This window comes from Balaenoptera musculus, chromosome 2, assembly GCF_009873245.2.
Source record: "Balaenoptera musculus isolate JJ_BM4_2016_0621 chromosome 2, mBalMus1.pri.v3, whole genome shotgun sequence".
In the NCBI taxonomy this organism is placed as follows: Eukaryota; Metazoa; Chordata; class Mammalia; order Artiodactyla; family Balaenopteridae; genus Balaenoptera; species Balaenoptera musculus.
This window is the reverse complement of record NC_045786.1, coordinates 91610449-91627517: the sequence shown is the minus strand read 5'-3', so window position 1 is coordinate 91627517 and position 17069 is coordinate 91610449. Positions and strand designations below refer to the sequence as shown.

Here is a 17069-nt window from a genome sequence, read left to right as displayed (position 1 = left end):
GCTTTGATGCTTTTCCCACCACTGAGCTCAAGTTCCCACAGAATCTTCTTTTTTTTTTTTTTTTTTTTGGCTGCGTTGGGTCTTCGTTGCTGCGCGCAGGCTTTCTCTAGTTGTGGCGAGCGGGGGTTACTCTTCGTTGCAGTGCGCGGGCTTCTCATTGCCGTGGCTTCTCTTGTTGCGGAGCACGGGCTCTAGGCATGTGGGCTTCAGTAGTTGCAGCACGTGGGCTCTAGAGCACAGGCTCAGTAGTTGTGACGCACGGGCTTTGTTGCTCCGCAGCATGTAGGATCTTCCTGGACTAGGGATTGAACCCATGTCCCCTGCATTGGCAGACGGATTCTTAACCACTGCGCCACCAGGGAAGTCTCCCGACGGAATCTTCTACCTCCCCCCTCAACTCACATTTACCAAGCCTCACTGTGGACCCAGCTACAACGGCTCCTACAGGAATGGCAGCCTCCATGCAAGGACATCACCCCAGGGCCTGGAGCCTTCCCACCTTCCAAGAGAAACCTGATTGTGGCCCTGTCCCAGGCCAGCTGCTGTGACAAATGCTTCTTTCAGGTCTGGGACTCGCCGCTTTGTTTTCTGTTCACTTTACTTACCTAAACTCTTCAGGTTTGTTTGTTTTTGATGGATGTACTGGGATGGTATGTGTACATAATAAATATATGGATGTGAAGCAGGCAAGAGGAAGGGGAGGAAAATCGAGTAAAGAATGCTTGGACCAATCTTATGGGGGTGATGAAAATGTTCTAAAATTGATTTAGAGTCATAGTTGCACCATTTGGTAAATTTACTAAAAATCACTGAACTGTTCACTTGAAATGGGTGGATGATATGATATACGAAATATATGTCAATAAAGCTGTTTTTTAACAGACGAATGCCTGGATCTCTTTGGATCCTTCTGAGAGGATTTCACAGGGACGAATGAAGAAGATCCAGGATGGCATGGCCAACAAGGACGCTGATTGTACTCATGCTGTGTGGGTTCAAATCCTGGCTCCAGCAAGTTCTTATCCTTTTGGTGCCTTAGCCTCTTTTGTCTATAAAAAGTGGGTTTCATTACACCCAGCTCCTTGGATAGTTGTAATAATTAAAGGAGGCAGTAAAACATCTGTCACAGTGCTTAGCTAATAGCACACCTAGTCACTGTTATTATTCCTAAGACTGTCCTTTAGGAGCCACTCCTGAGAACGGGGTTCTGCCCTGAGCCGGGGTTCTGCCCTGAGCTGGGGCCGCAAAGCTCTGAGTTGCTGGAACTGAAGCTGCAGGAGGAAAGGTGGGGGAGCTGCAGGAAAGCGGTCCAGGGAAACTGCAGGCTACCAGCACCACGATGTCACCTACCAAGCTTCACTTTCTTCCTTCTCTCATCAAGTTTCTGGGTCCTCTCTGCTGCCTGCTTCCTGGCTTTCCTGACCTTGTCATATGCAGCCTGGCAGAAGAAAGGAACACGGAGGAGCAGTCAGCCAGGGAACACACACAGAGCCCAGCCACCTCCCCAGCCCTGCCGCTAGCCCTAGAGCCATCAGGAGGCAGTCTGGTGACAGGGTCTTCAGGCTAGGACAGCAAGGACTGTGACGCATGGCCAAGTATAGAGGATGAAGCACACAGTGGTCTATAAATGTGGAGTACAATTTAGATAGAGAAGGATGAGCTTACCCTGGCGGCAGCATCGGTCAGTACCTCCAAGGCCTGAGAAAGCTGATGGAAGAGTTCAGCTAAACATAGGGATCAAAAAAGAGAGAGGAGAAAAGTAAAGTTAGACTTGATGATGGTGTGCTCCCTCAAAAGAGCACCTCAAAGAAGCCACAGGCTGCTAGAAAAGCAGACATCAGCAGATGATGGACTAGCAAGGAAGGGTGAGCGCATCAGCAATTGACCAGATGCTCCTAACATGCGAAGTGCAGCCTTGGGGCCCAGCGCCCAAAGCCAGGCTGTGCGCGTTGGCCTCCCACAGCACTCACACCACACCCAGGTGGGTTGGCCTCCTTCTCCCCATGCCTAGGAGAGGCTCACCTGCTCTGGGATTATCCGGATTTTTGTCTGGGTGGCAGGAGAGGGCCTTCTGCCTATATGCCTTCTTCATCTGGAAGAGTCAAGATTTGGTTATTTACTCTCTCACCACAGGACAGAAAACAAAACATTGTTAAAGTGATAAGGGAAATCCAGGGAGTGCTCTCCATCGCTAAAAGAAAGGCTGCCACACTGAAACAGTCACCTCACAACCACAGAGGAGACCTGCAGTGGAGGCAAAGGCCGTGGAGGGAGCTGACCACTGCCCTGCAGTAGAGGGGCTGGGCCTGCTTCCTGCTGAGCACCCAGTCTTACCACTGTGGATGTCAGAGGGCTCCTGGCAGGGGGCAGATGTCCCTATAGCCACCCGGAAACAGGCACTCTCACACACTCATGGTGTAATGTAATGTAAACCAGGGCAACCTTTCTGGAGGGAAATTTAGCCATCAAAATTTAAAATGTACTTTCCCTTTGACTTACTCTGGAATTTGGACTTGTAGAAGCATGCCAAAATAAATATGCAAGGATGTCCACTAAAACATAGTTTATATTACCCCAAAGTGGAGCCAACCAAAATCTCCAACAACGGAGAGACCCATTAAAAAAATTACCATAGACAGAAGTCTGTATGTGTTGTCTAGAAAGATCTTCAAGTCCTCATCACAAGAAAAAAAAATCATAACAATGTATGGTAACGAATAGCAAATCATGTTGTACAAAATGTGCCAATTATACCTCAACTTAAAAAAAAGAAAGAAATATCTTCAAGGTATGGTGCATGAAAAAAACAAGGCTTAGTATATACAATGATCATTCTGGGGTTGAAAATAAACAAGAAAGTAAAAGAAATGTAAATAGTTAGAGACACTCGGGCATGTGCACAGCCCTTGTTTTCTCTTCTTCTCTTTCCTCAAAGCAATCATATGAAACTTGTGGTTTCCTTTGGAAAGAAGCTGAAAGTGGAGGGGAAGGAAACATTTACTTCTCATTTTATACTTTTCTGTAGTTCAAATTTTCAAACCTTAAATAAGTCTTACTTTATTATCTTTTTTATTGATAACGGGTTATCGTGGTGGCGAGGCTATGGTCCTTTTTTAGATTTTATCTTTGCACCTCTCTGTATTAAAAAGAACATGTTTTATTTCTTATATTAGTAAAAATAAGCAAACATAGCCACCAAGATTCTCTTTTATATATTCCCCACACATAAGGGAAGGCAGAGCACAAAATCCCAGAAGCTACCCTCTGCTTCCTGAGGCCTTGCTCTCAGTTCTGCCTGCACACCTTACCTACTGCTCAAACCTCCTGGGAGGAGGAGCCTCTAGACCAGAACCTCTACCAGTAGCTAAGAAGACTGGCTCCCCAGGCTTCCCAGAGGGAACCAATAAACACTTCTATCCAAAGTGTGCTAAATAAGGGGCTTCGGAGGCAAGCAGCCAGCACCCCCAGGGGAGGGCCTGCGGGCAGGTGCCTAACTCCACTCCCACCTCCAGAGCTAAGGAGGGCCAGGAGCCACCTAGCCCAGGACCTCTGGGGTGTGCTGCCACCTGCTGGGCCACGGCTAGAACCACACCTCCACCTGCCAGGGCAACCAAGCCCATCTAGCTCTCCTGGCTGAGCCTGAGGAAGCAGGAACCACTCCCAGGACAGGCTTTGAGCAGAGAGGGTGTAGATGTGCTTCCCTGCTCCCCAACCTTCCCAACTGCCCACCTACGTTCACCTCCCACCCCAACTTAGGTCTTCACCATTAAAAAGAAATGACAACAATAACAAAATCTAGCTTTTTTCACTATTAAGAAATAATAATAAGGGAAGGGGAGGTGATAGTTTTATATATAGTCTCACACTTGGAATATTCATCTTTACTCTTTAGGCACCTTATCATTCATCTTTTCTCCCTTTTACTCTTTCTTTTCCTTTCTCCATTATGCCCAGGGCCTTATTTCTTTTTATTTTAAACCAAGCCTTTATTATATATTCTTTACATTTAAGGGTCCTTTATTTGTTTTTTCAAAAAGTAAAACAATACAAAAAATATATAAAGAGAGAGCTAAAAAGCTAATATTCTTTCCCCATTTCCCCAGCCCTCTCTCCAAGGTTCCTGTGTTAACTGGATGGTGGGTGTCCTTCTAAACCTTCCCCCTTGATCATTCCAACAAATGATTTGGGGTCTTGTTTTGGGGTCTTTGGGGTCTTGTTTCTGCCTCTCCACCCCCACCTCTCTCTCTCTGATCCCAGGCCCTTTCTCTGAACTGGTTGAGAGGAAGAGGAAGGGAGAAGAGGGTGTCTATTGCCTCAATTTGTAACACTGCCCTCGGAATGAGCTTCCTCAGGACCAGGATTAGCAGCCATGCACTACTGATATTGGAGGATTTTGTGGAAGATGGTTTCTTTTATATCATGGGGCTCTTTTTAAAGAGTTACATGTTCTTTTTTGTAAATCTAAGAGGGACAGTAAAAGGGAGAGAGGAGCTAAGAAGGAATAGTACGAAAGAAAAATAAAAGAAGCATGGGGGTGCTGGGTAGTAGTACATTCTTCATTTTCTCTTCTTTTTTTAAAGAATACAGATTTTTATCCTAAACGAATGATATTAAATATTGTTTTGTGTTTTATAATTCATTTTAGATGTTCTATATCAGAAGGTTGGTGGGGTTTTTTTCACTTAAACAGGAAAACAAAACTGTTCAAGCAAAAAAACTAAGTATATAATAATGGGAAATAATCTACATATATTAATTTGCTTCCTTATCAATTCTCTTTCCAGAATGTGTTCCTTTGACATATGTCTTTAACAGTCTCATCAGACTTTATTTGAAGCAATAGTACAACTGGACCTAGGTCACCTCACTCCCTGTATGGGTGGACCCCCATCTTACCCCCACCCCTCCAGCCTCCCACACTCCCAACATCTACAACCAAACACAACTGCCCCAATCAACTTGATGTATCCTGGACCCCTATTCCCTCAAGGGCTTACTGGGCCTCCATTTCCAAATCACCCTTTAAAGGTGAAAGAGGTTGAACATTCTGTGTTTCAAGATCCTATTGGAAAAATTTACCAGTCTCATGAGTAGGGGGAGAGGTGAGGCCAGAAGGTCAAGGTCAGGCTGGTATTCATTTTTAGAGAGGAATGTCTAAGGGTAGGAGGGGAGCTCTCCGAGAGCCCTTCAGTACAGCACCGAATCTACCCCACCTCCCAGGTCCACTCATGGAGCAGCTAGGATATGGAGGGGCTGAGCTGGAGCTGGGGATACAGAGGAAAGTCAGGAATTTCCCTGAGACTGAAGAGAAAGGACACTGCTTAGCAAGGAAGATGGCTATGAAAACAATGAATTACACTGAGGTTGTAAGATGCCTGTAAGAGAGGGCCCTAAGAATGGAAACAAAGAGAAAAGAGTGGCTAATTTTAGCCCTGAGGGCCTCAGAGAGGAGGCAATATCTGAGCTGGATCTGAAAGGTGAGTAACAGTTCTCCAAGCAGAGCCAGAAAAGGCATTCAAGACAGAGGATGTGGAAGAGCCCAACTTCTCTTCAAGCCCCGGACAAGCTTAGAGAAGAAATGTTTTCCTTTACTGAGGAATAAGTACTGAGAACAGAAAAAGACATGAAAAAGGAGAGACATGGTTGCAATAAAACATGGGAATAAAAATAATGTTTTTGTCAAAGAATATTTTGGTTAATTAAAAAAAAAAATTCAACCAAAGAAAAGTAATAGAAGAAAACCAGGAAAAGAATAAATTCATACAAACAAGTTTTAACGCACAAACTTGGGGTGAAGAAATGCTAGGGAATGAGAGCATACATGTAGGCAAAGAAATGCAAACTGGGCCGAGAAGAGGAGAAAAAGATTAAAGTTAACTCAGGTATGATACTGAAAGTACAAGAAAGTTAACGTGATTCATAAGGTATGTGTGATTCATAAAACAAAGAGTAGAACAATTAGAAGAGAAAGCCCCACAGTGCATATGAGCAGGGCCAGATGTGGAGAGCCTTCTGAGTTCAAAAGTAATGAACCAGGATGAATGACTGAGGAGGCATTTGGGGTCTCCAAGCCCAAAGAACTTGAACCTCAAAGTTCTCTGTGAGCTAATCAAAGTTTATCATAAAGCACAAAGGCAAGATTAATGGAACATATAAGCATGGCCAAGAAACAAATAGTAATAAATATAAAAATTCAATGTATAGTAAAAAGTATTACTAAAATCCAATACACTGAGTGAAAAAAAAAAGTTTTTAGCTCTTCATCTCAAACCATATACCAAAATAATTCCAGATAGATAAAAAAACTAAATACAAAAAAAGAAACTAAAAGAACCTAAAGAAAGAAAATGATGGTAAAAAAAGAAAATGATGGGACCTTTTTTTTTTTTTTTTAAAGTAAGCGGTACCGGGCTTCCCGGGTGGCGCAGTGGTTGAGAATCTGCCTGCCGATGCGGGGGACACGGGTTCGAGCCCTGGTCTGGGAAGATCCCACATGCCGCGGAGCAGCTGGGCCCGTGAGCCACAATTGCTGAGCCTGCGCGTCTGGAACCTGTGCTCCGTAACAAGAGAGGCCGCGATAGTGAGAGGCCCACGCACCACAATGAAGTGGCCCCCGCTTGCCGCCACTAGAGAAAGCCCTCACACAGAAATGAAGACCCAACACAGCCATGAATAGATAAATAAATAATAAATAAAATTAAATTAAAAAAAAAAGTAAGCGGTACCTTATTTTATTTTATTTATTTATTTATTTATTTATTTTTGGCTGTGTTGGGTCTTCGTTTCTGTGCGAGGGCTTTCTGTAGTTGTGGCAAGCAGGGGCCACTCTTCATCGCGGTGCGCGGGCCTCTCACTATCGCGGCCTCTCTTGTTGCGGAGCACAGGTTCCAGACGCGCAGGCTCAGTAGTTGTGGCTCACAGGCCTAGTTGCTCCGTGGCACGTGGGATCCTCCCAGACCAGGGCTCGAACCCGTGTCCCCTGCATTGGCAGGCAGATTCTCAACCACTGCGCCACCCGGGAAGCCCCATGATGGGACTTTTAATCTGCTTTTAGGATGGGGAAGAAATTCCTAAGCATTAAAACAAGGGAAGGAATCACACATGCATGCACACACACATGCATACTTACACAAAATGAATGGATTTACAAATGAAAAAATTTTAATTTCTCTAAGTAAAAAATCATAGACAAAAGAAAAAAATCATAGACAAAATTAAAAGATGAAGGTAATGATAACAGAGAGAAGTATCTGCATGAAATATGACACACAACACAGTCTTCACTATGCATAGAAATCATGCAGAAAAAGACAAGCAAGAAAAAGACAAACTACAAGAAAACAAAGAGAACATGAAGAAACAATTCATAGAATATAAATGGTTAATAACATGAAAAATGTGCACAGCAAAGGAAACAATAAACAAAATGAATAGAAAACCCTCAGAATGGGAGAAAATATTTGCAAACAAAGCAACTGACAAGGGATTAATTTCCAAAATATACAAACAGCTCATGCAGCTCAATATCAAAAAAACAAATGACCCAATCAAAAAACAGGCGGAAGACCTAAATAGACATTTCTCCAAAGAAGACATACAGATAGCCAACAAACACATGAAAAAATGCTCAACATCACTAGTTACTAGAGAAATGCAAATCAAAACTACAATGAGGTATCACCTCACATAGGTCAAAATGGCCATCATAAAAAAATCTACAAACAATAAATGCTGGAGAGAGTGTGGAGAAAAGGGAACCCTCCTACACCGTTGTGGGAATGTAAATTGGTACAACCACTATGGAGAACAATACGGAGGTTCCTTAAAAAACTAAAAATAGAGCTACCATATGACCCAGCAATCCCACTCCTAGGCATATATCCAGAGAAAACCATAATTCGAAAGGATGCATGCACCCCGATGTTCATTGCAGCACTATTTACAATAGCCAGGACACAGAAGCAACCTAAATGTGCATCGACAGAGGAACGGCTAAAGAAGATGTGGTACATATATACAATGGAATATTACTCAGCCATAAAAGGAATGAAATAGTGTCACTTGCAGAGATGTGGATGGACCTAGAGATTGTCATATAGAGTGAAGTAAGTCGGAAAGAGAAAAACTAATATCACTTGTATGTGGAATCTAGAAAAATGGTAGAGATGAATTTATTTGCAAAGCAGAAATAGAGTCACAGATGTAGGGAATAAATTTAATGTTACCAAGTGGGGAAAGGAAGGGTGGGATGAATTGGGAGATTGAGACTGACATATATACACTACTATGTATAAAACAGATAACTAACGAGAACCTATTGTACAGCACAAGGAACTCTACTCAATGCTCTGTGGTGACCTAAATGGGAAGGAAATCTATAAAAGAGTGGATATATGTATATGTATGACTGATTCACTTTGCTGTACAGCAAGAAACTAACACAACATTGTAAAGCAACTATACTCCAATAAAAATTAATTAAAAAGAAAAACATGAGGGACTTCCCTGGTGGCGCAGTGGTTAAGAATCTGCCTGCCAATGCAGGGGACACAAGTTCGATCCCAGGTCCAGGAAGATTCCACATGCTGCAGAGCAACTAAGCCTATGCGCCACAACTACTGAGCCCGCGTGCCACAACTACTGAAGCCCACACGCCTAGAGTCTGTGCTCCGCAACAAGAGAAGCCACCTCAATGAGAAGCCCATGCACCACAATGAAGAGTAGCCCCTGCTCGCCACAACTAGAAAAAGCCTGTGCGCAGCAACAAAGACCCAATGCAGCCTAAATAAATAAATAAATAATAAGTAAATAAATTTAAAAAATAAAATAAAATAAAATCATGGTTAAAAAAAACATGAAAAATTTTCAGCCTCACACACAAAAATTAGGCCCTTTTCACCTCTCAGTTGACAACAAGGAAAACAAGGATGGTATTTAATGTTGGTGGCTTTATGGTGAATATGTAAATTGACACCATGAGCCTGGTTTTTTTTTTTTTTTTTTTGGCTGTAATGCATGGCTTGCAGGATCTTAGTTCCCTGACCAGGGATTGAACCCGTGCCCCCTGCAGTGGAAACATGGAGCCCTAGCATTGGACTACCAGGGAATTCCCAACACAATGATTCTGGAAAGCAATCGGGCACTATATATCAGGAAGCTTTGAAAAGTGCAGACCCTTTGATCCCGCAAGGCCTCTTCTAAGAGCCTATTCTAAAGAAATACTTAGAAATTTATACAGTATTTATAAACATTGCTGTTCATTTATAGCACTATTTATAAAAGAGAAAGTCAGAAATCATCTACATTCCAAAACGACAAAAATGGTAGCTAGCACTTACCACATAGCAAGCTGTCTGAAGTGCTTTACTTATAGTAACTTACTTAACTCTTAACACATCCTTATGAGGTAGAAATTATCATCCTCATTTTACAAAGGAGGAAATTGTGACATAATGAGGCGTTCATTATGATACTGAAAATTCATTCAATGAAAAACCATGCAATCATTATTTCATACAATACCTGCTCTACTCTAACCATACACCATAGAAAAAACTGTGGCTACCACCCCACCCATGCCATCAAAGGCCAAATAGGGAGTCTAGACTTCCACCCTTACCAGCTGTAACAAAGCACCCCAAACCTTTGCCAGGGTGGTGTCAGAGAAGGCCAAGAAGGGAGTTCACCCTCGCCAAATGAAAATATAAAAATATCCCTGAAAGAGAGGGTTATAGTTGACATTTACTTTTCACAATGAGCTTGTATTACTTTTCACATCAAGAAAAAGATTGTTAAAAAAAAAAAATTAAATTCTCCAATCAAAAGACAGAGTGGCTGGGACTTCCCTGGTGGTCCAGTGGTAAAGAATCTGCCTTACAATGCAGGGGACGCAGGTTCAATCCCTGGTCAGGGAACTAAGATCTCACATGCTGCAGGACAACTAAGCCCGAGTACCACAACTACTGAGCTTACGCGCCTCAACTAGAGCCTGCGTGCCACAAGCTACAGAGTCCACGCTCTCTGGAACCCGCGTGCCACAACTACAGAGCCCACATGCCCTGGAGCCTGCATGCCACAACTAGAGAAGAGAAAATCCACACACCACAACTACAGAGAAGCCCACGCACCACAACAAAAAGGCTGCACGCTGCAACGAAAGATCCCACATGCCTCAGTGAAGATCCTGTGTGCCACAACTAAGACCCGATGCAGCCAAAAACAAACAAACAAACCCCAAGACCCATCTATATGCTGCCTACAAGAGACTCACTTCAGATGTAAGGACACACACAGACTGAAAGTGAAGGGATGGAAAAAGATATTTCAAGCAAATGAAAACCAAAAAAAGCTGGGGCAGCTATACTTATATCAGACAAAATAGGCTTTAAGACAAAGGCTGTAATAAGAGACAAAGAAGGTCATTACATAATGATAAAAGAGTCAACCCATCAAGAGAATATAACATCTGTAAATATTTATGCACGCAACACAGTAGCACCGAAATATATAAAGCTTATATTAACAGACCTAAAGGGAGACATAGACAGCACTACAATGATAGCAGAGGATTTTAATACCCCTCTTTTATCAATGGATAGATCATCCAGACAGCATATCAATAAGGAAACATCGGCCTTAAATGACACATTAGTTCAGATGGACTTAACAGACATATATATAACACTCCACCCAAAAGCAACAGAATAGGGGCTTCCCTGGTGGCGTAGTGGTTAAGAATCCACCTGCCAATGCAGGGGACACAGGTTCGAGCCCTGGTCCGGGAAGATCCCACATGCCGCGGAGCAACTAAGCCCATGCACCACAACTACTGAGCCTGAGCTCTAGAGCCTGTGAGCCAAAACTACTGAGCCCACATGCTACAACTACTGAAGCCCATGTGCCTAGAGCCCGTGCTCTGCAACAAGAGAAGGCACTGCAATGAGAAGCCCACGCACCACAACGAAGAGTAGCCCCCACTCGCCGCAACTAGAGAAAGCCCGCACGCAGCAACAAAGACCCAATGCAGCCAAAAATAAATAAATTAAATAAATAAATTAAAAGAAAAAAAAAAGCAACAGAATACACATTCTTCTCAAGCACACATGGAACATTCTGCAGGACAGATCATATATTAGGCCACAAAACAAGTCAATAAATTTAAGAAGACTGAAATCATATGAAGCATCTTTTCTGACCAAAATGGCATGAAACTAGAAATAATTACAAGAAGGGAACTGGAAAATTCAAATATGTGGAGATTAAACAACATGCTACCAAACAACCAATGGTTCAAAGAAATATCAATGAAAGCAAGATCTGTTTTTTTTGAAAAGATAACAAGACAGACGAATTTTTAGCTAGACTCCCCAAGAAAAAAGAGGGGACTCAAATAAATAAAATCAGAAATGAAAGATGAGCCATTATAATTGACATCACAGAAGTACAAAGGATCATGAGACTACTCTGAACAATTATATGCCAAAAAATTGGACAATCTAGAAGAAATGGATAAATTCACAGAAACATACACCCTACCAAGACTGAATAATGAAGAAACATAAAATCTGAACAGACCAATTGCCAGTAAGGAGATTGAATCAGTAAATAAAAATCTCCCAATAAACAAAAGTTCAGGACCAGACAGCTTCACTGGTGAATTCTACCAAACATTTAAAGAAGAATTAGGGACTTCCCTGGTGGCGCAGTGGTTAAGAATCCACCTGCCAATGCAAGGGACATGGGTTCAATCTCTGGTCCAGGAAGATACCACATGCCGCAGAGCAGCTAAGCCCGTGCGCCACAACTACTGAGCCTGCACTCTAGAGCCCGTGAGCCACAACTACTGAGCCCGTATGCCACAACTACTGAAGCCTGTGTGCCTAGAGCCCGTGTTCCACAAGAGAAGCCACCTCAATGAGAAGCCTGCACACTGCAACGAAGAGTAGCCCCCACTCACCAAAACTAAAGAAAGCCCACGCACAGCAACGAAGACCGAACACAGCCAAAAATTAAAAAATTAAAATTAAAAAAATTTTGTTTAAATAAATTTTAAAAAGTTTAAAAAAAAAATAAAGAAGAATTAATACTAATCCTTCTCACTCTTGCAAAGAATAGAAGAGGAGGACACATTTCCAAACTACCTTTGCAAGGCCAGCATTATTGCCCTGATACCAAAACCAGACAAGGATGCCACAAGAAAAGAAAATTATAGGCCAACACCCCTGATGAACACTGATGCAAAAATTGACAACAAAATATTAGCAAACAGAATTAAACAATAATATGTACATTAAAGGATCATACACAATGATCAAGTGGGATTTATTCTAGGGATGCAAGGATAGTTCAACATCCACAAATCAATTAATGTGATACACTATATTAACAAAATGAAAGATAAACATCTTATGATCATCTCAAGAGATGCAGAAAAGGCATTTAACAAAATTCAACATCCATTTACAATAAAAACTCTCAACAAAGTGGGTATAGAGGGAATATACTTCAACTTAATAAAGGCCATATATGACAAGTCCACAGCTAATATCATACTCCATGGTGAAAAGCTGAAAGCTTTTCCTCTAAGAATCAGAAACAAGACAAGGATGCCTACTCTACCCTCTTTTATTCACCATAGTATTGGAAGTCTTAGCCAGAGCAATTAGGCAAGGAAAAGAAATAAAAAGCATCCAAATCAAAAAGGAAGAAGTAAAACTGTCACTATTTGCAGATGACATATTATATATATAGAAAACCCTAAAGGGTCCACCAAAAAACCTGTTAGAACAAAAGAATTCAGTAAAGTGGCAGGATACAAAATCAACACACACAAGTCTCTTGCATTTATAGGCACTAACAATGGATGATCAGAAAGAGAAATTAAGAAAACAATCCCATTTACAATTTCATCAAAAAGAATAAAATACCTAAAAATAAATTTAGCCAAGGAGGTGAAAGATCTGTACACTGAAAACAAAAAGACAATGATTAAAGAAGTTGAAGAAGACCAAATAAGAGGAAAGATATTCCATGCTCATGGTGTGGAAGAATTAATATTGTTTAAATGTCTTTACTACCCAAAGCAATCTATGGATTCAATGCAATCCCTATCAAAATTCCAATGGCATTTTCACAGGAAAAAAAAAATCCTAAAATTTGTATGGACCCACAAAAGACCCCAAAGAGGCAAAGCAATCTTGAGAAAGAAGAACAAAGCTAGAGGCATCACATGTCCTGATTTCAAACTATTTACAAAGTTACAGTAATCAAAACTGTATGGTATTGGCATAGAAACAGACACCTTGATCAATGGAACAGAATAGCCCAGAAATAAACCCACACATATACGGTCAATTAATTTACAACAAAGGAGCCAAGACTATGTAATGGGGAAAGGACAAAGAAGCCAAGAATATGCAATGGGAAAAGAACAGTCTCTTCAATAAATGGTGTTGCGGGGAGGGGAGGGATAAATTAGGAGCTTGGGATTAACATACACACACTGCTGTATATAAAATAGATAACCAACAAGGACCTACTGTATAGCACAGGGAACTCTACTCAATATTCTGTAATAACCTATATGGGTAAAGAATCTGAAAAAGAATGAATATATGTATATGTATAACTGAATCACTTTGCTGTACACCTGAAACTAACACAACATTGTAAATCAGCTATACTCCAATAAAAAAATTTTCCCCAATAAAATTTAAAAAAATAAAAAATGGTGTTGGGGAAACTGCATTCCCCATTTTGCATTTTGCCACATGCAAAAGAATGAAACTGGATCGCTATCTTACACCATACACAAAAATTGACTCAAAATGGATTAAAGACTTGAATGTAAGACCTGAAATTATAAAATTCCAAAAAGGAAACATAGGGAGTAAGCTCCTTAACGTTGGTCCTGGCAATGATTTTTTTTTGGATTTGAGAGCAAAAGCAAAAGCAACAAAAGCAAAAAATAAACAAGTGGGACAACATCAAACTAAAAAGCTTCTGCACAGCAAAGGAAACCATCAACAAAATGAAAAGGCAAACTACGGAATGGGAGAAAATATTTTCAAATCATATATCTGATAAGGGGTTAACATCCAAAATATATAAAGAACTCATACAATTCAATAGCAAACAAACAAACAAAAAAACCCAAAACAAAAAACAACCTACAAACAAACAAACAACAAAAAACCCAATCTGATTAATAAATGGGCAGAGGATCTGAATAGACATTTTTCCAAAGAAGATATACAGATGGCCAACAGGTACATGAAAAGGTGCTCAACATCACTATCCATCAGGCAAATGCAAATCAAAACCACAAGGTACTACCTTACACCTGTTAGAATAGCTATTATCAAAAAGACAAGAATAAGTGTTGGTGAGGATGTGGAGAACAGGGAACTCACGTACATTATCAGTGCAGCCACTATGAAAAACTGTATAGAGGTTCCTCAAAAAATTAAAAATAGAACTACTGGGAATTCCCTGACAGTCCGTGGTTAGAACTCTGCACCTTCACTGCCAACGGCCTGGATGGATCCCTGGTCACGGAACTAAGATCCCACAAGCTGCACGGCATGGCCTAAATAAATAAATAAATATTTAAAAATAAAAAATAGAACTACCAAATGATCCAGCAATTCCACTTCTGGGTATTTATCCAAAAGAAATGAAAATACTAACTTGAAAATATAATGCACCCCCATGTTCAATGCAGCATTATTTACAGTAGCTAAGACATGGAAACAACCTAAGTGTCTACTGATGGATGAATGGATAAAGAAGATGTGAGATTATACATATACATACACACACACGTATACACACAGATAGATAGATATACTCATTCAGCCATAAAAAAGGAAATCTTTCCATTAGTGACAATATGGATGGACATTGAGGGCATTATGCTGAGTGAAATGAGTCAGACAGAGAAAGACAGATATCATATGATCTCATTTACATGTGGACTCTAAAAAACAAACAAACAAGAAACAATTCATAGATACAGAAAACAGATTGGTGGTTGCTAGAGGCAGGTAGCTTGCGGAGGGTGGGGGGAGCAAAATGTCAAAATGTACAAACTCCCAGTTATAAAATAAATAAGCCATGGGGACGTAATGTACAGCATGGCAACTACAGTTAATACTGTACTGTTTATTTGAAAGTTACTAAGAGAGTAGATCTTAAAAGTTCTTATCACAAGAAAAAACAAATTTTAACTATGTACAGTGATGGGTGTAATTTACTTAGACTTATTGTGGTGATCATTTCACAATATATACATCAAACATATCAAATCATTATGTTGTATACCTGAAACTAATATGTTATATGTCAATTATATCTAGAAAAACAGGGGACTTCCCTGGTGGCACAGTGGTTAAGAATCCGCATGCCAATGCAGGGGACATGGGTTCGAGCCCTGGTCTGGGAAGATGCCACATGCCGTGCAGCAATTAAGCTCGTGCGCCACAACTACTGAGCCTGTGCTCTAGGGCCCATGAGCCACAACTACTGAAGCCCACGTGCCACAACTACTGAAGCCCCAGCGCCTAGAGCCCATGCTCCGCAACAAGAGAAGCCACAGCAATGAGGAGCTCGCACACCGTAACGAAGAGTAGCCCCCGCTCGCCGCAACTAGAGAAAGCCCGTGTGCAGCAACAAAGACCCAACACAGCCAAAAAATAAATAATAAATAAATTTATTTTTAAAAATTAAAAACAAAAAGCAAAAAACCAGGGATGCTGAGCTTCTTTCAACTATTCTAAGCTAGGAAGTAGCATGGTTCACTGAAAGAAAGAAGGCTCTGGAATCTAACATGTGTTTTCAAATTTTGAATCTTCCGCATACTACTAGCGTGACCTTGGGCAAATTACTGGATCTCACTCAGCCTTAGGTTCTTCAACTACAAAGTGTGGGAAGTATCCCCTACGCATAGGGCTGCTGTGAGGATTAAAGAAAATAACCCATGTGAAGTACCTAACAAAAACCAGGCACTCAATATAAGGTCCAAACCTCTTATTTATCCACTCCTGGGAGGGAGGTAAATTGTGACACCAGCCCAGGACAATGCCACCCTGACAGGAACTCCAGGGATGGACATGGGTCCACAATGGGCCCAGGTGAGTCCAGTATGAATTCTTGAGGTGTACAAGGCTGGTTTCAGGTCTGCTGGGGGAAGTTCTAAAATTCTATCCTTGGTTAGCCCCCAGGGGCTCTGAACTACTCTCATTCAAAGTGTAGGGGGTACAGGTAGGTAGCCTGAGATCTTCCAGAGTGGCCATGAACCAAAACCCAGCTGGCCTAAGAATGCTGGCCAAGTGTGTCTGTCCTGATTAACTAGTTATTACTATGGTTAGCTGCTAAGCCTGCCCTGGGCAAGGCCCACTGCTGGGTTTTAGCCTCGAAGGCCAGTTCTGACTTTGAACCGGTTGGCCTGGAGTTTGGTGTTTTGTGTTACAAATAGGACGCCCAGCTTTGCCCAGCCCTCCTGGAGTGACTGGTGCCTGAAGAATTTCTCATCATGTAAACACAACTCTCCTACAGCAGGCCTCTGAAAAGCTTCCGTGTCAATATTGTTTATTACGAAATATTCTACCTTATTAGCAGCTCAAGAGGCTGGATTCAGGGCAAAAAGATGCAACAATATTTTTCTTAACTATGATAAGTTGGGAAGGAAGAGGAACTTTCAGAAGAACAAAGAAATAGAAGGACCCTACATGTAATGATGTGAGAGAAAGACAGGACCATCTAATCCCAGGCATTGGGGTTGGCAGCTCCTCTATGAAACCGAGTCTGCAAGTGCTGGGACACCTAGGCAAGGTTGAAGCAGCCACTGGAAGGTGCCAAAAGCTACTGAATTGTCTTAACACTTGCAGTTTTCCTTCTTTACCTATAGGTTTCTCCTAAATCCCCAGGTTTCCCTAGCACTTGGAAACATTCATTTGCATTTCCTGAGACTTCACAGAAAAGAGCTAGGTGACAGTTGAGGGGCTTCTCACCCAATGCCTCCTGCCCAGGCCATGGTTTTTCAGAGGACCAGGCTGTCTCCAAGGCTCAGC

The 17069-nt window shown here is 41.6% G+C and overlaps 1 protein-coding gene across 6 annotated transcripts in view; it reads right to left on the bottom strand.

Annotated features, from left to right (window-relative positions):
• DNAJC17 (DnaJ heat shock protein family (Hsp40) member C17) overlaps nt 1–17069 on the bottom strand; it is a 38342-nt gene that overhangs the window by 8647 nt on the left and 12626 nt on the right. For all 6 annotated transcript variants that reach the window (XM_036845252.1, XM_036845249.1, XM_036845250.1 and 3 more), the window contains exons 2-4: nt 2023–2092; nt 1666–1724; nt 1351–1438 (exon numbers count right to left, since the gene is read on the bottom strand). In XM_036845252.1, coding sequence (XP_036701147.1) covers nt 1351–1438; nt 1666–1724; nt 2023–2092 — 217 coding nt within the window. The remainder of the gene's footprint in view (nt 1–1350; nt 1439–1665; nt 1725–2022; nt 2093–17069) is intronic.